General features: G+C 43.3%; 2 protein-coding genes, 1 long non-coding RNA gene and 1 pseudogene across 10 annotated transcripts in view; 2 read left to right on the forward strand and 2 right to left on the reverse strand.

Moving 5' to 3' along the window:
- The window catches only part of Slc25a53 (solute carrier family 25 member 53), a 10,482-nt gene extending 2,525 nt beyond the window's left edge, over window positions 1-7,957 (reverse strand). Inside the window, exon 1 of the mRNA XM_021188399.2 lies at window positions 7,907-7,957. The gene's annotated coding sequence lies outside the window, so the exon portion shown is untranslated. The remainder of the gene's footprint in view (window positions 1-7,906) is intronic.
- Window positions 7,319-13,374, forward strand: Zcchc18 (zinc finger CCHC-type containing 18). Of its 7 annotated transcripts, XM_021188398.2 has the most exons (5): window positions 7,319-7,433; window positions 8,118-8,290; window positions 8,656-8,710; window positions 8,881-9,020; window positions 9,422-13,374. In XM_021188398.2, the coding sequence occupies exon 5, from the start codon at window positions 9,546-9,548 to the stop codon at window positions 10,725-10,727; it is 1,182 nt and encodes a 393-aa protein (XP_021044057.1). In that variant the 5' UTR covers window positions 7,319-7,433; window positions 8,118-8,290; window positions 8,656-8,710; window positions 8,881-9,020; window positions 9,422-9,545; the 3' UTR covers window positions 10,728-13,374. The 7 variants fall into 7 exon arrangements, with proteins under 7 accessions (XP_021044057.1, XP_029390208.1, XP_029390206.1 ...); XM_029534348.1 differs by lacking the exon at window positions 7,319-7,433 and having other exon boundaries at window positions 8,088-8,290; window positions 8,886-9,020; XM_029534346.1 differs by lacking the exon at window positions 7,319-7,433 and having other exon boundaries at window positions 8,088-8,290; window positions 8,659-8,710.
- LOC110314497 lies at window positions 11,774-13,238 on the forward strand (annotated as a pseudogene).
- Window positions 13,375-17,316: 3,942 nt separating the features above from the next.
- The window catches only part of LOC115063146, a 33,039-nt gene continuing 27,473 nt past the window's right edge, over window positions 17,317-22,882 (reverse strand). For both annotated transcript variants that reach the window (XR_003843032.1, XR_003843031.1), the window contains one exon: window positions 17,317-18,596. This is a non-coding gene — a long non-coding RNA (uncharacterized LOC115063146). The remainder of the gene's footprint in view (window positions 18,597-22,882) is intronic.

A 22,882-nucleotide genomic window follows, 5' to 3' on the forward strand; every position in this document is an offset into this window, starting at 1 on the left:
GAGAGAGAGAGAGAGAGAGAGAGAGAGAGAGAGAGAGAGAGAGAGAGAGAGAGGAATAGGCTATCTCATTGAACCTGGTGCTAACGAATTTGACATGAATAGCTGACCAGAGAGTTCCAGAGGTCCTCTTGTTATTGCTGTCCCAGCTCTAGGATTGCATGCATGTGCCACCGTGCCTGGCACTTTTATGTGGATGCTATGGATCCCAGCTTGGATCCTCATGCTTGCAGAACAAGCCCTTTACTGATTCAGCCCTCTCCCCATCAAAACGTGTTTTTGTTTTTGTTTTTGTTTTTTTTTTTAAGGTAGTAAAAAGTTGTGGCTTCCTGCCCAAACTATAGGTATCACATGACAACACCCTACTCCTCCGTGATGGAAGGGAGGGAAGAGCAGCTGCCTCTGGAAGTTCTTCCAGCACCTGGCAATTTACAAGTTTTACCTTTTATATGTATAGCTACAGAATACCGCAGGGTTTCTCATGTTGTGCTCTACTGACATTTGGCGCAAGATTGTTCTTTATTCTTACACAGAAGGATGTTTATCAGGGTGCTACTCACTGCACACCAGAATCACAGGTCATATTGCACATATATAAGCATCAAAACAGCACTATCAGGGCATGTAGCTCAGGTGACAGAATGCTTTCCTAGTGTTCATGAAGTCCTATGTTTAAGCCCTATCACCATATAAACTGCACACAATGGTGCATATATGTAACCCATCATTGGGAAATAAAGACAAGAGGAAAAGGCATTCAAGGCCATCCTCAACTACATATCAAGTTCAAAACCAAGTGGGAAAACATGAGACACACACACACACACACACACACACACACACACACACACACACTTAAGAAATCTTAAGACATGGAGTAGTAGTATCAGATGCAATTTGGGGGCCAAAACACAAAGGGAAACTTACAATCAAGAAAGAAACAAGAGCTAGATGTGGTAGCACAGGCCAGTGGTCTGAGCTACTTGGGAGGCTCCATAAGAGGTCATTTGAATCTGAATTCCAAAAGCTGCCTGAGCATCTCTGTGAAACCCTGTCAGGAGGGAGGGAGGGAGGGAGAGAGGGAGAGAGGGAGGGAAGAAGGGAGGGAGAGAGGGAGGGAAGAAGGGAGGGAGGGAGGGAGAGTCTGAGAAGAGAGTGTGCAGCAGTGGCAGCTGTCCCTTCAGGGAAAGGAAACACATGGTTGGTCAGGTACAAACAAGGATGAAGAGAGTACATGTTGATCAGAAGGCAGATCAAGAAGCCTAGCCACAATTGTGGATAGCAAGTTTCACACAGAACCTAGAACACTGTGGTCTGTGGTTATGGTTCACTTAAAAACACAATGGGCCACCCAGGCTGAGGCCCCTAGTGAGGAGTAGAGGCCAGGGGCTACATGCAGGTTATACAGCCTTTCCTGGGATTCTGTACTCACAACTGGCCTTAGAGTGCTTCTCCTAGAATCACCCTTCTTGAATGGCCCTGCCTGGCCCTGGCCTCTGGTCCTGTTCCATTCCTACCCCTACAATATCATTTTGTATCCTTCCCTTTACTGAAGCCACACTCATTTCTTGGTGGTGGAGGAGGCTCACCCTTCTGTGTTCTGCCTATGACCATCTCCCCTGATCCCAGCACTTCATGTTGTCCTAAAGACTCAGTCTCCTTCACCTTCAAGGACAAGAAAGGGAGTAGAAGGCCCTGTGCTACAGGGATCCTTTGGCTGAGAACTTGCCAGGGCCAAAGTTTCAGGGGGGAGGGAATGTTTTACATCCATGTAGAATAATTCTGGGCACCCTGCAGTCACTTCCATATCTCAGGAGACAAATGGGGCCCTTCCCCTACCTCTTCCAGCCTAGGTCAATCAGACCTCTAAAGCAACAGGAGCCTGGAACATTCCATAGCTCTCCTTTCCAAATCACCTTGGCCTTACTAAGGACAAGTGGTGAGATAAAAGGTTTTCACTTCATCTAACCCTGACTTCGGTAACATTCCAGTTCCTGCTCTTTATAAAGATGTGTACATCACTCCAAAAGGCAGTCTGCCATAGTAGGAAGAAAATGGTTTGCTGTACATCCACATTGTAAGCTCTGGTTCTGTTATGAACATTTTATAGGACTTTAGAAATTTAATAACCTCTTGGAGCCTCTTTTATTTTAGTTATAAAATTATCAGGTAAGGAAAGCTGTTCTGTCGGCATCCTCCAATCTGTATTCTGTCACAAGGGCTCAGATGTGGGAGATTCTGTACCTGTGGTTGATAATGGCATTGCACTTTTGTACCACAAGTTCCTTCTACCATTTATGTCGATAATTTTGGGGGGTTAAAAGTGAACGGTAATTAAGAAGCACCGTACTTTAAATGTCTCATACATCATTCTATAACTCTAATTACTTGTATTTTACCCAGGGAAGAAAGGTCATGTTTCTCTTGTGAATTTTTCCCTTAAGATATTGTGGGGAACAAATAGATCCAGAACGAAATTCTGCCTTCACTGCTTACGTAGCTGTGTGATCTGGGAGAAGGGCAGGAATGTTGTCTCGCATTCTTCAGCTCTACAGTGGTAACAATAGGGTCTATAACACAAAACGCTGATATAAAAATTAGTAACAACATGGGAGAAAGTTGCTGACTTTATGTTTTAAAAGTATCCAAAAAGATTATTCCCAACATTATTATCTGTCTTCATAGAGTACATGTTCCTGAAGCCCAGCTAGAGCCCGATGAAGTGGCATGCTGGAACATATCCACTATTCCTATGGGAACCAGGGAAGAGCTTTCTTTTATGAATTCAAAGGTTCAACATAACCCTCCAGGAGATCCTGGCATCCTGACATTAATTTCAAAGCATGGGATGGAGAAGGGGCTTGGAGGCTGCCTTGAACAATCATCATCTAAACCCTATGATCTGTCTCCCATGTCTACAAACCTAATCATATGAGCATATGGGAACTAAGACTTTCCTGGCTACTCTAATGAAGATAGGTATCATGGGTGGGCATCCTATGAATCAGCCCTGCATCTATCTGTTCATTTGGGGAAATTCTCAGCCAGTCCTTTGGTCAGTTAAAAAGCACATATCAATCATCTTTTAGGTCATGGGCAAATCACTATGGAGCTAAAGATGGATTTGCTACCTGTCCTCAAGGATGTGGGAATTTAGTCAGGTAGACAGTTCAGCAATGGACTCACTCACACTGGAAAACAAAATAAAAATTACATGGTCAAAGGAGATTAAGAACAATTTCTTTTACACAGGACAAGGAAAACTCAATGCTGGCAAGGATGTGGAGAAAACACACCCATTATATACTGTTTATAGAAATGCAAGTTAGCACAGACACCACAAATATCAGTACAAAGGGTCCTCAAAAAAGTAAAAAAGAAAGTAGATGGTTCAGCTATTCCACTCCTGAGTATATACCTGGAAAATATTTAACAGGCTTACCAAAGAGACATCTGAATTGTCCAAGTTTATTGCCACATTATCCATAATGATTATTATAGAATCAGTGTAAATACCCATTAACAAATGAATGGATAATGAACATGAGGTGTGTAGATTAGTATATGAAGTATTATTCTGCCACAAAAAAAAAAATTAAGAGCAAACCCTATCATCTACAGCAGGGTGGAAGAAACTCGATGATGCCGTGCTAAGTGGAATTAGTAAGAACCAGGACTTCAAATTTAGCATGCTCTTATAAAGTGGAAACTTAAAAATTGTAGACTTGTAAGTAGAAGAGTAATTGTTAGGGATTGGGAAGGTAGTGGGGCATAAGAAGGATAGTTCGATATGATGGTGAGTATTGTATTGGTATGAGGCAACATCACACTGAACCCCATTCAAATGCTAGAGATCTGCAAAAGTCAGGGGTCATTCTCTCCATAGGAGTTTTCAAGACTTCCCAGTGTACTAAAATGTGCCCTTACTATGTGTTAATAAAAATGTTCTCTGGAAAGATGTGGCACTCTAGCATTAAATAAGTCACCTCTTGTTAGGAGGATAAGTGGAAATAGGTGTTTTACACTGAGCAAGAGACTTAAAGGACAAAAATCTAATGTTGGCAGGGTTAGGTGTGTCTAGAACACTGGTTCTCAACCTGTGGGCCATGACCCCTTTTTGGGTTAAAGGACCCTTTCTCAGGGAGTGGCCTAAGATAATCTGCATATCACATATTTACATTACAATTCATAACAGCAAACCTTCAGTTATAAAGCAGGAATAAAAATAAGTTTATGGTTTTGGGTCCCCACAACATGAGGAACTACATTAAGGGGTCACAGCATTAGGAAGGTTGAAAAACACTACCCTAGAACATTATGCTTGGCTTTCACATCCATAGAAGAAAGATCTTCCCTGGGTCCCATAAGACCACCAGATGTGTTCCTGCAAGGCACTTCATCTGGTCCTGACTGATCTTCAGGTATATATATTCTGTGAAGATAGAACAGCCTACAGTGCTAGCCTCATAGAGGATTTAGAAAAAAAAAAAGCAAAAACAACAAAAAAAGCCCAACCACCCCCTCCTGGCGCGCGTGCACACACACGTGTGCACACACACACACACACACACAAACACACAGAGAGCAGAGGCTAACACAAGGAGTCATAAAGAGGGGCCATGTTTATTTTCCCTGCTGATGTATGTTATAGAGAACATGGTAGTCAGATACTCCTACCTTTGAATTCTGCTCTGCCATTCCCTGGCCTTATGACCTTGGCTGATTCTTTCCAACCCTACTGAACCTAAATATCATTATTGCTTTAATCTATATTTCTTTCCTATGTTGGTGGAGGGGGTGGTACCCCGTGCTTGTGGAGATCAGAGAACAATTGGGGCCCTCAGTTCTCTTCTTCTACCCCATAGGTTCCCAGACTGAGCTCCGGTTATCAGGCTGAGGAACAATCACCCTTACCAGCAGTCACCTTACCCCCTGTATCACTATTTTTAAAGTGATGTTCATGAAGATTGCATGTAATCAGGACTATAAAGAGCCTGTGCTGTACGGTTCATTTTTTTCAAGTGAAGTGGTAGCAGCAAAGCTCAAATGATGACAAAACCACACACGCTGGCTGTACTAGGACCTGCCACTAGAATGCTTCCTTTTATCCTCTTTTTCTTTTCAAAGTTAGGGATCAAAATCAGGGTTACTTTTTACATACAAAGATACTCTTCTGTTGCACAGCATCTCCAGACCTGCAGGATTCACTTACATGTTCCCCTCAACATGGAGATGGAAAGTACTCATGGGTTCTGGAGTTGGGCAGCCCTGGGCTAGCATCCCAGTGGCTCGACTTCCAAGTAGCACAGCCTTATGCAAGCCACTTTACCTCCTTGAAACTCAATTTTCTATGCTGAAAAATGGTGTGTGATGTTTGTGTCAGCAGGGGCTGCCAAGAAGTTTAAATGAGATAACCAATGGAAAGTTCCTGGCACAGAGGAGGCTTTCAGCCAAAAGTAGCCACTATTATTTCGTCTGAAAGCTCTACCTCCTAACCCTCAAGCTTTTAAGGTTCATTTGTCCAAATCAGAAAATGTGGCCTCATTATAACCATCCTTTGGTGCACACTCCTATCCATGTGTCCAGAGATAGAGATGCTCTGCATCCCAGAGGGTTTTGCTAGTAGTAACTTTGCTCTAAAACATTCTTGCTTCAACTTCTGAACCTATACACAATCCATTCTTCTCATTATTTCTTATCAGAACCCTCAAGTCTCTTCTTTAGTTCCTGGATCTTACTCACATGGTCCAACAGCACATCTACTTTGGTGATGAAGCCAGTGGAAACACAGAACAAGAGTCTGCTATGAGGTTGTTGTCTGACATGATACTTGAGAGCAGAGCAAGATATGAAGGAAACCTACTATGTACTCTCAGTTCCAGCCCTAACTCTGCCAGGTGAACTGCCTGTCTCCTATGTGCCTCCAATGCTCTCTACTTTACCCCCACCCCCACCCCCATTTCCACTGTTCCACCCCCAAGAGAAAGACATCAATAGAGAATGTGCTTCCTTCCAATTTGGATTGCTTATATAATTCTAATCACTGCAGTTGTAAATAAGAAGGCAGGCAGGAATAGGTGAACTACCTTAGCAGGTTGAAGACAAAGCCAATGGCAATTGCAGGGTTTCAAATGGTTCCCATGCTTCCAGGCATCAAGAGTCCAGTGCAAACCCTACCTAGCCTCCTAGCCACCATCTACATGGGAGAAGTGTCACCTGCTAAGAACCAGAATCAGGAAAAAAATGGGGGGAAAGCAGGAAAAGCAGGTTTTCTAGCCTCTGGCTTCACAGCCCATTCATTTTGGACAGCCTTGCATGCCGTTTCCATGGAGTTGCTCCTTCCTGGGGCCAGTGATGCCAAATCCAGCAAAGGAGAAGTCCCCTGAAGAGCTCACAGAAGGGCAACCTAGCAACCTAGCCTTGAGCCAGGAAATAAAAGAGCTATATCAGCGGCAGAGAGCTGTGGTGTGGGGGTTAGGTCAAATGGTGTTTTGTTTCTCACACTTCGTCCTCAAGCAGGTGTTGAAAGAGGAAGATGTTATGAAGATTGTAGGGCAGTGAATGGTTCTTAACTGTTTGGAAGCCACAGGCCCATCTGGAAATGTATAGAGCTATGGCATCAGGAAAAAAAAGTGGTAAATTCTTTGCACGCAGTTTCAAAAAGGACTTGAGGTAGGAACTTCTGCTCTGGGATTAAGTTTCATGACAAAGAGGCTATGGACAGACATTAGAGTGGCAGCCACATGTACTGATAGCCTTCAGCGTGGTGTGGTGTTTAAACAGTGGTTCACAGCTTTTCTATAACCCAGAATCAATTCTAGCAACAGGTAAGATGCAAACGACATTGCTCATCCCCAGTCTGCCAAATCTCCAGAGCTGGAGCCCAGGAATGTGCCTTTCCAGCAAGCCCTCAGCAGTGATTGTGCGGTAGCCTGCTGGGTGCCCATACTTTAGTTTGTAGCATGAATTCTGGATTGAGAGCTCTCTCTGGCTTCTTCGCAATTTTAGGCAAGTCATCTCTGAGTCCGATTTCCTTGGGGGGGGGGGTCATACAGAAATGCTGATATTTTTATAAACAGGTGGTTTACTTTAGTGTAAAACCAGGAGCAGAAACGTGTCTCAGTTTCCTCCTTTGTAGAATGTATATCATAAAGGTTGCCATTCTCTTCCTTCCCATCTCTTCCCCACTCCTCTCATCAGCACAACCATTTTATTAGCAAGGCTGCTGAGATAGTTTGTGGCTGGCTATGTATGTACGAGTGAAAATGCTCTCTCTGGGTAGCCCAGCACAGGGCAAAGTGTTGGCATCGACACAGTGGAAAGCGCTGGCATCAACAGAACAGCTGACCGAGGTGCAAAATCGGACGCTATTAGCTGCTTTGCTGCGTGATACAGGACAGGATGCCTAAGCTCCTGGTGGCTCAGTTTTCTCATCTGTAAGTTGATATCAGTTCTTGGTCATTATTTTTATGTAGCCCTATACTGGTCCTTTCATCCTCATTTTGGCTTCTCTCCACTAACCCTTAATCTGACACTAGAAAGGGGCCGTTTAAAGGGTGTAACCCTTGAGGCTAGATGCCAGGGCTGGGGTGAGAGCTGTTAATTCTGTGCTTCCTACCATACTGCCTAGGTGCTTACATCCTCCTCTCTGTTAAATGGGTACACTGCTACGTTTTAGCTCAAGACTGAAGAGAAGAATACGTGAGATGTCCGTGCACGCGCACTGGCCACACGGAAAGAGCTCCGCAAATGCTATCCCCTTCCCCCCTATACAAAGGTGAAGAACTCTCATTGTTCACTTGGTTTCGGTCCCACCTCGTGTTTAAGGCATCTGGTCGCAAAGCATCGGAGGGGAGCCAAAGCAGAAGGCGATAGGAAGAAGGGAAGAGAGGGGAAGCTGCAAACTCACGAATGAAATGTAAATGGGCCAGGTCCGTGAGTCCAAGCTGCACTTGACGCCGCGCCCGCTCCCGCGCCAGTCTGCCGCAGCCCCCTCCAGCAGGTTCCCCCCTCTGGCAGGCATTAGCATCCTGGCCCAGGCTTTGCAGGGAGGCCGCCCCTGCGAACAGCTGATTGGCCACGCCACTACCTTCGTCACTCTCTTTTGTCTCAATGGGCAGAGACTAAAAGCCGCCGCTGCTCTGCAGGCTGAAATTGAGGGCGGGGGCAGCTGCAGCTGCCTTGGAAACCGCGGCTGCGACTCTGCTACCCCTGGCTGGGCGACCCTGCAGAGAGCCTAGCCCAGACAGCTCAGAGGCTGAGGCGCCATCCTTTCCTCTGCAAGGCCTACGAGGTGTGACAGCTCTTCACAGCAGACCCTGAGCATCCTCTGCTCATCTACGAAGGTAAAGGGAGGTGCAACCGCATAATGCGGAGATGGGAGGATGAAACCTTAATATTTTGGGCTTCAGAATTGGCAGCTTCGAGGCAAGGAAGTGAACACCCTAGCGGTTGGGCTATATGGTGGTATGAGGTGAGTTTCCTACCTAGGATTTGCTTAGATTGGAGAGGGGACATTTTTTTTTTCTCAGAACGGTAGCAAAAGACAATGAGAATGATTCACAATCCATTTGTCCTGAAGCCCCCTTTCTCTCATCTCTTTGGGAATGGAAATACAGAGGTGGGAGGGTATCCAATTTCTCTTCTTTTTCTCCATAGCAGCTCATCAAAGCCGTTATCAAACGTGAATTCTGTGTGACTGATTGCAGAGCTGGTAGGCCGCTGTTTTCCCCGGGTGAAATGGATTGGGGGAGGGGTGGTCCCTTTTGGCTTTTATTCTGAAGGTAGGGTTTTTCCTCCTGGCGACAATGGCGCCTGTGAAGAAATGATGAGACTGCTGATGTCTCATGACCCTTCTTCTCCCTTCCTTTTGCTGTGGCGCAGTTTAGACTAGAGGCCCAGAGCACCTGGATCTGAGAGCCTGCGGTCAGGGATCAATCCTACCCAGACAAGAACTATTACGGAAAGCACTTGTTGCAGAGACTGGGCTGGAAATAAAGGTGGAAGCCAGTTTCTGAGCTCTGGTAAGAATCCTAGAAAAGGGGGGAGGGGGCAGAGGGCGGGGGGGGGAACTTGCTACCTAATACATTTAAGGCCTTGCTTATTAACATAATTCTGTAAGGTTTACCCAATTGCCCTCTATTTCAGAGCCTAGTAGGAGCTCCAAAGGTGATTGTAGCTAGAATTCCAAGCAACAGTTGTTGCCTCTCCTAGAGAACAGGCAGTGAGTGGGGTGGGTGGGGCGCAGTAGGGAGGGAGGAGATGTGGCACACAGAAATTATTGCTCCTCAAGGTTGGGAAATAGCAGTTTCCTGCTGAGTAGCTTTAGGGCAGTGGGCAAATGTTCAAGACGGTAGAAAATGTGATTAGAAGCTTGTTTCCAAGTCTATATTGTGTTATTGAATTTTTTTGTTTTGTTTTACAGTTCCTACCCAAACACAAGGAAGAGACTGCCGGGGAACGTTCCTTTGGAGGTTTCTGCAGATTGGACTGTCTTTGTTTGCAGAGAGTCCAAGCGTCTTGTATTCAGATATCCAATTGTTGCGGGCATGGCTAGCCTCCTTGCTGGGATGGGGAACAGTCGCCGGCAGAATGCAGCTTTTATGCCTTTTGCCCATTCCATGCTGAGGGCCCTGGGGAGGAGTCTTGGTCCTTTGATTGCCAATATTGCAGAGAGAAACATACAGTCGTTCTCTGGGAGGGCAGAGCTAGGGCCCGGGGAAGAAACCTTTGAGAACTGGCTAAGCCAAGTCCATGAGGTCCTGCCAGATTGGCCCATGTCTGAAGAAGAAAAGATCAAACGCCTGATGAGAACCCTTAGGGGCCCTGCCCGGGAGGCCATGCGGTTGTTCCAGGCTGACAATCCCAATCTAAATGTCGCAGAATTTTTGCGGGCAATGAAGTTGCTCTTTGGGGAGTCTGAGAGCAGTATAACAGCACATGGCAAATTTTTAAACACCCTGCAGGCACAGGGAGAGAAACCATCCCTGTATGCGATCCGTTTAGAGGTGCAGCTGCAGAATGCTATCCAGGCAGGGGTCCTTCCTCAGAGCGAGGCAAACCGGACTCGCCTGCACCAGCTCCTTGTAGGGGCTGAGCTGAGTAGGGAGCTGCGCATCAAGCTTAAGGGTCTTCTCCAAATGCATGCGCACAATGAGCAAGAGTGCCTTCCTGACTTCCTGGAGTTAATCAGGATGATAAGGGAGGAAGAGGATTGGGATGACAATTTCCTTAGAAATAAGCGGCCCAGGAGATCCGAGACAGTAATGGAGCGGGCAGCCAGCCCTGTCGTCTTTCAGGGCTCCCTGCCTATAGTGATAGGCAGTGCCGACTGTAATGTGATAGAGATAGATGATTCCCAGGATGATTCGGATGAGGATGTGATCCTGGTGGAGCCTGAGGACCCTCCACTCTCATCCCCAGGTGCCTCATCCCTCCGAGGCACAGCCAGTACTCAGGAAGAAATGCTAATTATCGAATCCCCTGATGATTTTGATGAGGAGTCTCCTTCCACTAGCAGTGGTTCTGGGCAAAGGAATAACGGGCCTGGGGATCTAGGTAGAACCAGAAAGCGCAAGTACCCAATCCGCTGTCCTCACTGTGGGGAAGAGGGCCACGCCAAAGAAACCTGTGACAATACCAGCAACAAGGGCCAGGTTTTTGAGAATTTGATAGTCACTCTGCAGGAGCTGACTCACATGGAGAGACCAAAACCCTCTGTACCATACTAAGGTGTGAGACTCAGCCCCAGATCAGTGTTTAAATCTCCTCAGAAGCTAATTCTGGAGGAAAAAAGGATGGGGTGGGCTTCTGACATAAGGAATTCATTTAAACCAAGCTTTTCTTTGGAGAAGAAAAAGCAAACTGGGGTACCATGCAACAGAGAGGCATGGGCTCACATCATTCCTTGCTCATTCCATTAACTGCTACATGGTTGTTTCTCTGTGTGTCTTTCTCTGGTGATTTTAATCTATCCGTGAAGTGGTATCTTTTTGAACCTTCCAGATGAAATTAAAAAGAAAAAACTAAAGTGTGCATTACCTGAAAATCTCACCCTGAATTGTCAGCCCTTTGGTGAATGTCCTGTATATTTATTTCCCTGTACCTGTGTGCCTAGGTATATATGTATTGATAAAAGTGATCACATATAAGTGCTGTTCTATATTATGTATTTTTTCATCAGGCAGTATATATTGTGGACTTCTAAATAGATGAATATATAACCATCTAATGTCATGCATACTATATCTTTGGTGAAGACAAATAAAAACTGAAACTAATTGTAACAACTACAGCAGGGGTGTTTGATTTAAAGGTAGGAGGGGAAGTTGAAATGAGCTACATATCTCTTCAACACCTGTTGTAGTTACTGGTCTGCCTCCTAGTTCATACAGCCATCTGCACCAACTAGTTAATGTCTCAATGTCCTCAAACATATATTGAGAAGTCTGACCATGGCCCAAAAGAAGAGCCACCCCTGTCTGGTTCTGCCTCACCTCTCAGCCTGAAATCAGAAGCTGAAGCTGACTTCTGGTATCTGTCTTTGAGTATCCTTCTTGTGGGTACATTAGTCTTTTACTGAAAAAAAAAAAAGAAGAATGACTGCATATAAGGCTGACGGCAGAGTGTAAATGAATGCTGATTTAAGGATCTGAAACATTTGTAAAAGATTAATATTTATTTGAAGTATAGGACTTTTTGCCTGCATGTATTATGAGCTTACAGAAGGCCATAAGATGGTGTCAGATCCCCTGTATCTGGAGTTTTAAGTATCCATATGGGTAGGTACCGTGAACAAAATCTAGGTCTTCAAGGGCATAAAGTGCTCCTGTCTGCTGAGATAGCTCTGCAGTTGCAGTCTGAATCATTTTACCCCAATATAATAGGGTTTGCACAGGTTTGTGAAGAGGGTGTGCAACAGTGGTAGCTGGCATGTCAGGGACAAAGTAGAGGCCAGGTGCTACATGCAAGTTATATAGCCTTCCCCGGGATTCTGTACTCACAACCAGCTTTAGAGTGCTTTTCCTAGAATCACCCTTCTTGGGTGGCCCTGCTGGGCCTCTTGTCCTGTTCCATCCCTACCCCCACAATATCCTCTTGTTCTTCCCCTTTACTGAAGCCACATTCGTTTCTTGGTGATGGAGTTGGCTCACACCCTTCTGTGTTTTCTGCCCATAACCATCTCCCCTGCTTTCAGCACTTCATGTTGACCTAAAGCCTTCAGGGTCAGAAGGGGAGTAGAAGGCCCTGCGGTCCTGAGATAGAGCTTGCCAGGGGCAAAGGTTCAAGGGGGAGAGACATTTCTTACATCTTTCTCAAATAATTCTGGGCACTTGGCAGTCATATCCATATCTGAATAGTCAAAATGGGCCCCTCCCCTACCTCCTGCCTAGGTTGCTCAGGCCTACAAAGTCACAGGGTCCTCAACCTTCTTTCAATTTTATAGCTCTTACCTTTTTTCTATAATCAAATCTACCCTGATTCCCAGAATATAAAATCATTTCTGCCCAGGCTGCTCATCTTTTCTCAGTCTTACTCTGTTTTGGGGGGAGTTCCCCAGATTTACAGGTTCCATTAGAAAATAGCTAGCTTTAAGAAGAAATATGTGCTATATCCACACTGCTGCTGTTACCTTGGAGGTCCAGTGTGGATTGTTGATTGGAAAAGCTATAGCTTTTATATTCTGTAGCACATCCTCTTGTATTCCATTCCCATCCTTTCAACTATACAAACCTGAGAGTGTGTGAATTTTCATTTCACCAAAAATGGTGAAAAGCTGATGGTTTCATTTTACTTTGTGGGACACTGAATTTTCCTTTATTGAAGAACTATGTACAGACTTTGTGTGTGACAACTGGCCTAGGACCTAGTACCTATCACCCTCCTAGTGGCTGCTGAGCCCTGCCAACTACCTAGTGCTTGCTGCTGCCCTCAAGGCCATGCCCTGGAGCTCTTTAATAAAACAGCCCTTAACGTGCTGCAGCCTCCAGAGTTTAGAAATGAAAATTTTTTTATCTTTAGCTTCAACCTTGAAGACACTTCTGTTCTTTACAGCTTTAAGGATCACAGTTCCTATCTGATTGTATTTTACAACTAAATCTTATATTTGAAAATGCCGTTGGAATGTCCAATAGAGACAGCTATTTTATGCTGCAATTGCTGCTGTTCACGTGGTTCTGGCCCTGTTTGTCTATGTGGCCTGGAATAAAGGCTCATGGTGGCATGAAGACAAAGAGGACTAAAGCAAATATCACCTTTTAATCACATGAAATTTATTTTTGGAATATGTTAAAACACTTCTGGGATATTGATAATAAATATATTGCTTGAATAAAGTTGAAAGAACATACTTAAAAACAAAGAAATATGTACAAACTGGGTATAGTGGTACACACCTTTAATTCCAGCACTCTGGAAGCAAGAGGCAGGTGGATCTCTATGAGTTCAAAGCCAACCTGCTCTACAGAGTGAGTTCCAGGACATCCCAGAGCGACATAGAGAAACCCTGTCTCAAAATAATAAAAATAAAAACTAAAAAGAGAACTATGTCTGAGGAGAAAGCCTGGCATTTCTGTCTTCATTCTGTGTTCATCTCCTTTTCCTTCCAGTTACCTGTTTACCTCTGCACACAGGCATGCATGTAAATCACTCAAAGAATGCCTCCATCCATTCTTTCACCCCTTTTCAAGGCTAAAGGCATAGAGTAAATCAGTGTCCTAAACCTTCAGTCACTATGGATTCTAGGAACAGCAGAATCTCACTGGAAAGCCAGTCCTTCAGATGAGGGCAAGTCTCTATGACAGCATAGCTGTATACTAGTATAGAAATAATCAACTTCAGTGAACCAGATAGAATCTCTCAAGCAATTACAGCATTAAGGACTTCATCAGACCACCCTGCAGGGCTGGGACTGAGGTGATATGATAAACTAGGCCACACTCAGAGGAGGCCTGCTTTAATTACACACATCGCCTGTCCCTTGCTCCAGCCCTCCACTACTTAACCCTAAAGTTCATGGGGTTACCCAAAAGATGGACCTGACGATATCTGTCTCTTCCCAATATGGTCACATGGAATAAATCTGGTTCTGCATTTTATTATTACATGTCTAATGGATGTTTTAGGGATAGAGAGCCTACCCTGATGAGAAAACCCAGCAATGCCTGTGTTATTCAGATTCCTCTTGACTTCTCTGAGCACCATGGATCCCTTTGGAATGAAGAGGCTCTTATAACCAAGCTAGTAGAGGTAAAAGGTAATCAGAGAGCTTCTTCGTGGCCATCTCCAAGACAGAAAGTCAGGGAAAGGTCAGTGCTTCTATGAACCAATTTGGAAATGAGACTTTTTTTAGGCATGTGATAGAGAAAGAATAATGAGGTATGAACCATGGATGAAAAGTATGTGTGTGTATACACATAGAGTGTTTGTGTGTTGAAAAAAATACTGCTCTCAATTCAAACAGGAAGAGATAGCTTATTTGGAGCCAAATTTGAGTGAGGATGGTCTTGAAACATAGATTTAGGTGTCTTCAAATCCATGTTCCACTTTGGAAGCAATTTCATGGAGTCTTTATGGCAACAGGACAAATACAGTTTTGTTTTGTTTTTACAATGTGTACACACACATTCACAGCACAGCTTGCACATGGATCAAAGCTTAGGTGAGTTGGGTCTGTCTATCATGTGGTCATGCAGACTGAACTCGCATCATCAGGCAAGTGCCTTTATCTGCTGAGCCATCTCACTGGCCCAGCACAATGATTATAGGAACCACAGAGTTGATGAATGTCTGTTACCACTGATGCACTATTACAAGTCCACTGAGAAAATCAGCCTACCCATCCATATACAGGGTTGTGAGTGTAACTAATTTTCTGGGAATATATTCCAAGAAGTGAAGATGCTGGGCCAAGGACTGCACTCCCCAGAAAGCAGAGTGGAGACCAAGGGAGCCCTTGGCATGAGGTACTTAGCAAGCTACACATCTTCACATGGTTCGTTTCCTAACTTGCCTTTAATATCCTTTTACCTCCAAGCTACTACAGACTGTAAGATGTAAGACTCAGTTCAGCTTTAAAATCCTCCAAATCAAGTTTTCAAATGATTATAAGATTTGTTTTTCATGGAATTTTTTCAGCTACACAACAGTTTAGGGAATAGTATAGTAAAACTTCATCTACTCATCAACCAGCTTCAAGAACTGTTCATATTTCTAATCATTCATTCATTCAAATTTGTTAATATTGAGTTTTTCTGAGATGGGGTTTCTCTGTGTAGCCCTGGTTGTCTTAGAACTCACTCTGTAGTCGAGACTGGCCTTGAACTCAGAGATCCACTTACCTCTCCTTGAGTAGAGTCCCAATTCTTTTCAGGCTACCCATATCTGATCAAGAAAAAAGAGATGTAAGACTCCTCAGCTAACTTAGCTTCTGTGAAAGCTTTCTCCTGTGATAGAATGGATGGCTTCCACAATAGTCCTGGCCGAAGCAAAGGTAGTTTAAGAGACACCTGTTCCCCTCATTTTGATTATCCAATTACTGAGACAATAAGTCTAAAGGAACTGAAATTTGCCTAGGAATCTCGTGTTGTTGGTAGGAAAAAGTTGAAGCATGGGGCCAGACTGCTGAAGATGGGTGACTAGCCTAGTTTATTAGGTTTGCCAGGACCTAGGCTATGACCCTAACAACACTGGTAACATCTCCATTGTCCCAAACCTACATACAGCAAGATCTTACTGTTCTGGGCCTATGGCTCTTTGGACTAGCTACTTGAATTCTACCTACACTTCTCCTCACTGAAAGGTATATATCATTTTTTTTACCAAATTATATCCACATTATAATATCAGTAAGAGCCACAGTTTATGATGTCTCTATTCTGCTTGATATTTTTTAAAATTTAAATTCTCACGTTCAGTCTTCACAATAATTTTTTAATGCATCCCTCTATTATTGTGGATTCACAGATAAGGGCTCAAGAGCCCAACAAGTAAATATGAAAAAGTTAAGGACAAAGTAAACATGTCAGAGGCAGGGTTCAAACCTGCACGGTCTCTTTAAATCTCCACAACGACTTTATGAGGGAGCTATCATCACGAGTGAGCAAAGGAGAGGCTGCAGCATTCCCAGACCAAGCAGATAGGCTCTATTCTAAGATGAAGTTACTTAGTACAACCTCAATGAAAGTAAATAAGCAACAATTTTAATGAAGATGCATACATTGTTCATTGATTAGAATACTCAATAACTCAAAGTAAAGGAGACAGATGCAAAATGAAGGCAAAGATGCCACACTTGTACACTGCTTTCGTATAGCACGGTGGCACACACCTATAATTTCAGCACTCGGGAAACTGAGACAGGTTTGTCATGAACTCAAGGTCACCTGGGTCACATAGCACATCAAAGACAGTCTGTACTCCATCCCCTGTCCCTGCATTTCTTGTAGACAGGATAAATTTAGTTTGAAAGTTTTGTAGGTCGGTTGCTGTCCCTATCACTCCACTGGGGTTCCTGCCTGGCTACAGAAGGTGGCCTCTTCAGGTTCCATAACCCTAGTGCTGCGAGTCACAGCAAAGGACACTCCCATTGATTCTTGGGCATCTCTCTGATACCTTTTTATTTAAAAAAAAAACTGCCTGTGAAAACTTTCAACCCAAAATATATCCTGTCTACAAGAAATGCAGGCACAGCGGATAGAACAGAAACTGAGGGAATGGTTAACCAATAACCAGCCCAACCTGAGACCCATCCCATGGGCAAGCACCAATCCCTGACACTATTAATGATACTCTGTTATGATTGCATACAGGAGTCTAGCATGGCTGTCCTCTGAGAGGCTCCACCCAGCAGCTAACTTACACAGATGTAGACACCCATAGCCAAACAGTGGATGGAGCTTGGGGACTCTTATGGAAGAATAGGAAGAAAGATTGCAGGTCCCGAAGGGGATAGAACTCCACAGGAAGACCAACAGAGTCAACTAACCTGGACCCTTGGGGCTCTCAGAGTCTGAACTACCAGCCAAAGAATATATACGGGCTGGACCTAGTCCTCTCCGCACATATGTAGCCGATGTGCAGCTTGGTCTTCATGTGGGTCCTGAACAACTAGAGAGAGGGAGTTATCCCAAAAGCTGTTGCCTGTCTGTGGGATATGTTCTTCTAGCTGGGCTGTCATGTTTGGCCTCATTGGGAGAGGATGCACCTAGCTGGCCCCCACCCACTCAGAGGAGAACAGGATGGGGAGATAAGGCAAGGATTGTGGGAGGGAGTGACTGGGAAGAGGGCATGAGCAGGATGTAAAGTAAATAAGTTAAAAAAATAACATTAAAAAAAGAAGACAGCTTACTTCTTAGAATATGTCTCAAAAGAGAACATGTAACATAGTTAAAGTGTTATTTTTTCACAAAATGAGTTTTGCATAATTATGTATGTATATGTAGTGTAATAATAGTTACTATCAAAATCTTGATAAGATTTCTCGTAGATGTATCCAAGCTTATTCTAGAACAAATAAGGAAAAGTAATTAGAATAGCCAAAACACCTTTAAATGAATAAAATAGGGGTAATCACTCTATCAGATATTAAAGTTTATTATACAGACTAAAGCTATTGAGATTTGCTACTGGGGTAGCATAAGACACAAACCAGAAATGAACGGAGAACTCATAAACAGACAAACAGAAATACACGCACGTGATACTCGGGGAACAGCAGGAGGAATGAGATGAAGATGAACACTGGCACTCCTCTCAGTTCCCCTTTATGTTCTGTCTGGGATCCCAGTTCATGGATGTCACAACATTTATTTAAGGGAAGATTTCCCTTCTAAGATAAATCTGTCTAGCTCTGTACTTACATAACAAGCACAGAGCTGTCTCCTAGGTGATTCGAAATCCTGTTAAAATGGCAACAAATATTAATCATTATAATTCCACTTCCTGCCAACCCAACACCAAACTATCACCTTAGTACTCTACCCTGGTTCCCAGTTTCATGTTCATCTCAGAATGCATTTGGTCTCTCTCTCTAAAAGCCCTCATAGTCTTTAACAGTTACAGCCCTGCTCAAAAAATTAAAGTCTCCTCTGAGACTTCAGACCATCTCTTAATTTTGAGCACCTATGAAATCAAGATACAAGTTGAACACTTCTAATATACAAAACAAAGAAGAAGCATCCCCACCCTAAATGGGAAATAATGAGAGAACCGCAAAGAAAGGAGGGATTAAAGCAGAAACAAAAATACTAACACCTAATCCTATAGCTCCATGGCTAGCATGGAGTACTCATGATGGGATCACCTAAGGTCCAGATTTGGGTAGTGTCAGCACTCCACTTCTGCCACCTCCAGAACATGTGACTTCTGTCTTGGGCATGTTCCACCGTGTTCTTGCAGCTTTCCTCAGTGTTTAAGTACAATTCTAGAATCTCCAATATCCTGGTCCCTCTACTGTAACTTGGGCTTCATCTTTCCAGCTCCATGCAATGGCTTCTCTGGGTCTTCTTCGAGGGAATCCAACAATTATACCCAGTACCTGGATTCATGGGCTTTCTGTAGCCTTGGAACAAGTCTTCATGGGTCACTCCCACTTGCTTCTTCTATAAATGCAAAAGAAGAACCCCAGTGAATGCCTATGTTGAACCCTGTTTCCACCTTGATATGTAGATCCTATTAGATCACAGTGTCAGTGGCCTTTGTGTGCCTTTAATGCTGACCTTGAGGAAATGTTTCCCTGTGCATCCATTCTGGAGCAAGGGTCCACTGTGATGACATTCTTGGTTTAGGCTCTCTTTTCCTTGTCAAACTACATTTTTCTTATCTTTGTGCTTTACTTGTTGCTCCTTCTCACTATAATGGAATCCCAGCCTGAATGTTATCTTGTCTTAAATTTTCCTCTGCTGAACAAACTAATCCATCACTTTTTGTCCATTACTTTTGAATTCGGCTTTAATCAAGTTCTCTGGCATTGGCAAATTGAAGCCATAGAGCACACATACTTTTTTTTTAATTAGAGCTAAACAAACTTAAAACTACTTGTTTTATAAAAAACTCAGAACAAAAACCTAAGCTATAGAATGGGAGAACATATTTGAAAATATATAACAACATATTGGTTTTTTAAAAGTATTAGTCTTCCACAGAGTCAATTCCCATAAAATTCCAACAATGTTCTCTATAGAAATAGTTTTAGAAAAAAAACCCTAAACTTCCAATGGAAGCACCAAAGACCTTGAATTAGCCAAAGCAATCTTGAGCAGAAAGAATAGTGCTGAAAGTATCCCAATATCTAATCTCAAATTATGCTACAAGGTCACAGGAACAAAAACATCACAATACTGATGTGGACTAGAAGAAAGGACCCATAAATAAACCCATGCAGCTACAACCACTGGGTTTTCAACAAAGGTGCAAAAAACAACATGTAAGAGATAGTGCTGGGAAAACTAAATTAAAGAAACTATATTCATGAACAAAAATGAATTCAATGTGAATCAAATTCTGACAGCACTACAGAAAATCACAGGGGACATATTTCAAGAGTCCATAAATTCCAGCAGGGTAAGCGTCTTGCCTCTATAGCATCAGGAGTAGCTCAGTGTGGTAGAAGAAATAGTTATGTAGTAGTCAGTGAGATGTTGGAATTGTAGCTGAGGAAAATCAAAGCCCAGAAAAACAAGTAAGTCATCACTGTAGCTCATATAATAATGGTGCTTACTGTTCTCGAATTTTTGGTTTTGTTTCCTAAGATTAGGCACAGGCAAGAACTTTTTTTTTTGGGGGGGGGGAAGAAAGGGTTTATTTGGTTTATGTTTCCACATCACTGCTCATCATTGAAGGAAGTCAAGGCAGGAACTCAAATGAAGCAGGAACCTGGAGGCAGGAGCTGATGCAGAGGCCATGGAAGGGTGCTGCTTACTAGCTTGCTCCTCATGACTTGCTCAGCCTGCTTTCTCATTGCACCCAGGACCACCAGCCTGGGGTGGCCTCACCCACAATGGGATGGGTCCTCTCACATCAACCAGTAATTAAGAAAATGCTTTCCAGGCCTGACTACAACCGGATCTTATGGAAGCATTTTTTCCATTGAGACTCCCTTCTTTCTAGTAATTGTATCATGTGTCAAGTTGCTGTAAAGCTAGTCAGCATAATCAATGATTTTTAAAAGTTTTAACCAATTTGGAATTAGTTTTTATTTAATTTGATAAATATCCACTTTAAACTAAAACCTTTCATCAAATATTAAACTAAAAGACTTCAGAGCTCCCCCAGTGACTGGCCAGGAAAAGCCTTCTTCCAACTTTTACACTGATATCAGCTTTCTCTCTCTCTCTCTCTCTCTCTCTCTCTCTCTCTCTCTCTTTCTTTCTTTCTTTCTTTCTTTTTCTTTCCATTAGATATTTTCTTCATTTACTTTTCTTTTTTTAAACAATTTTATATTAGAATTTTTCTTCATTTACATTTTAAATGCTATCCCGAAAGCCCAAAACACTATCTCCGCCCTGCTCCCCAACCCACCCACTCCCCCCCCCTTCCTGGCCCTGGCATTCCCTTGTACTGGGGAATATGGTCTTCACAAGACCAAGGGCCTCTCCTCCCATTGATGGCCCACTAGGCCATCCTCTGCTACATATGCAGCTAGAGACACAGCTGGGGGTAGGGTGGGGGGTGGTTACTGGTTAGTTCATATTGTTGTTCCACCTATAGGGTTGCAGACCCCTTTAGCATCTTGGGTACTTTCTCTAGCTCCTTCATTAGGGGCCCTGTGTTCCATCCAATAGATGATTGTGAGCATCCACTTCTGTATTAGGCAAGAACTTTTTGAAAGTGCCTAAACTTGTCACAGGAAATAATCCCAAAAATCCACAAGTGAGATGTCATGAAATTATAAAGCTTTTATAGAACAAAGGAAAAACTACATAGAGACAGTCAATAGGATGGAAGAAATTTGCCAGCTATACGTACAAGAGGGGGCTGATTATCTAGAATCTACAAAGAGTTCCAAAAATCAAATTCCAGAAATATAAGGCAAATGAATTGAACAGATGACTACCAAAAGAAGAAAGAACATTTTTGTTGGACAGGACCATGGCTCTAACCATCCCTGAGGACTTATGTGTAGTTAATGTTGATGGAGAAAGGAGAGATTTTTCTCAGTCATGTAGCCACTGGCAAGGTACTCATCCCTCCCCCGCCCCCGTAAACAAACACTCGCCAATGTTCCTATAAAGAACCCTAATGAAACACAGTGACTTCCATATGAAAGTGGAAAGGCAGCTAGTTAGGGAGGAAGGGGATAAGCAGGAGTGGGAGTGGGACAAAGAAGGTAGCAGGGTAAATACATTATGTACATGTATGAAAACGGTCATACTGAAGTCCATTACTATGCATAAGTAATATATGATAGTAACACTTCAAAAAGAGACCATGGATGAGAAAAAGATTTGAAGAAAGGAAGATGAGGAGGATAATAGAATATGTAAGACATGAGAGTTGAAAATGGAATAATGGGGGCTGGTGAGCTGGCTCAGCAGGTAAGAGCACCCGACTGCTCTTCCTGAGTTCAAATCCCAGCAACCACATGGTGGCTCACAACCATCCTTAACAAGATCTGGCGCCCTCTTCTGGAGTGTCTGAAGACAGCTACAGTGTACTTACATATAATAAATAAATCTTTAAAAAAAAAAAAAGAAAATGGAATAACGGATGACATGTGCAAGGTGGGGATAAGGGAGAAGATTGGTCAGGGAATATCAATGAAAATAAGCTGTTCTAAAACACTCTAGAGAAAATTATCACTTTATATGTTTACTAAAAAACTAAATCAAGGGGCCAGCAAGATGGCTCAGTGGGTCAAAGCACTTGCTACCAAGCCTAATGATCTGAATTCAATGTCTAGGACCCAAATTAGGAGAGAATTGATTCCAGTAAGTTACCCTGTTACCTCCATATGTATGTAATGTATATGCATACACAAGCTCAGACAAATAATATACAAATACACAAATAAATTAATCAACACAATTTAAAAACTAATTAATTTAAAAGTTCAATATTCTTGCCAGGCAGTGCCAGCACACACCTTTTATATCCCAGCACTGAGGAAGCAGAGACAAGTGGATCTCTGTGAGTTTGAGGCCAGTCTGGTCTACAGAGTGAGTTGCAGGTTAGCCAGAGCTACACACAGAGAAACCCTGTCTTGAAAAACAAACAAAAAGTTCATTATCCTTAAAATGAGAGAAATGCAAATTAGACTTCGTATTGAGGTTGGGGTGGTACTTCAGTCAGTAAAGTGGATGTTATATCCCTTGGAACCCATATAAAAGAACCAGTACAGAGGCATGTGCTTATGATCTCAGAGCTCTGTGAAGGCAGAGATGGGAGGCTCACTGGGACTCAACTGGGGAGCTGCAGGCTCCCTGAGAGTTCCTCTCTCAAACACTAAGATGAAGGATATGATGGTTAGAATGAGAATGGTCCCCACAGGCTCATATTATCACAACACTTGATTACTAGTCGGTGGAGGAGTTTGGGGGAGAATTAGGAAGCATTGCTTTGATGGAGGAGGTGTGTCACTGAGGGTGGGCTTTGAGGTTTCAAAAGCCTATGCCTGGTCCCTTTCCTTCCTCTTTTCCCATGCATCTTGTAGATAATATGTAAGCTCTTAGCTCCAGTGCCATGCCTGCCTGCTGCCTTGCTCCCACCATGATGGCTATGAGCTCACCTTTACAAACTGTAAGCATGTCCCCTTTATTTTATAAGTTGTCTTGCTCCTGGTGTATCTTCACAGCAATAGTAACTAACAGTAACTCAGTAACTAAGAAATCACCCAGTGTCAACCTGGCCTACACACACACACACACACACACACACACACAGAGAGAGA

The sequence above is a fragment of the Mus pahari genome, chromosome X (assembly GCF_900095145.1).
Source record: "Mus pahari chromosome X, PAHARI_EIJ_v1.1, whole genome shotgun sequence".
NCBI lineage: Eukaryota > Metazoa > Chordata > Mammalia > Rodentia > Muridae > Mus > Mus pahari.

What these genes read in the sequence shown, in the direction of transcription:
- Zcchc18 (XM_021188398.2), top strand. Translation starts at nt 9,546, where the DNA reads ATGGCTAGCCTCCTTGCTGGGATGGGGAACAGTCGCCGGCAGAATGCA.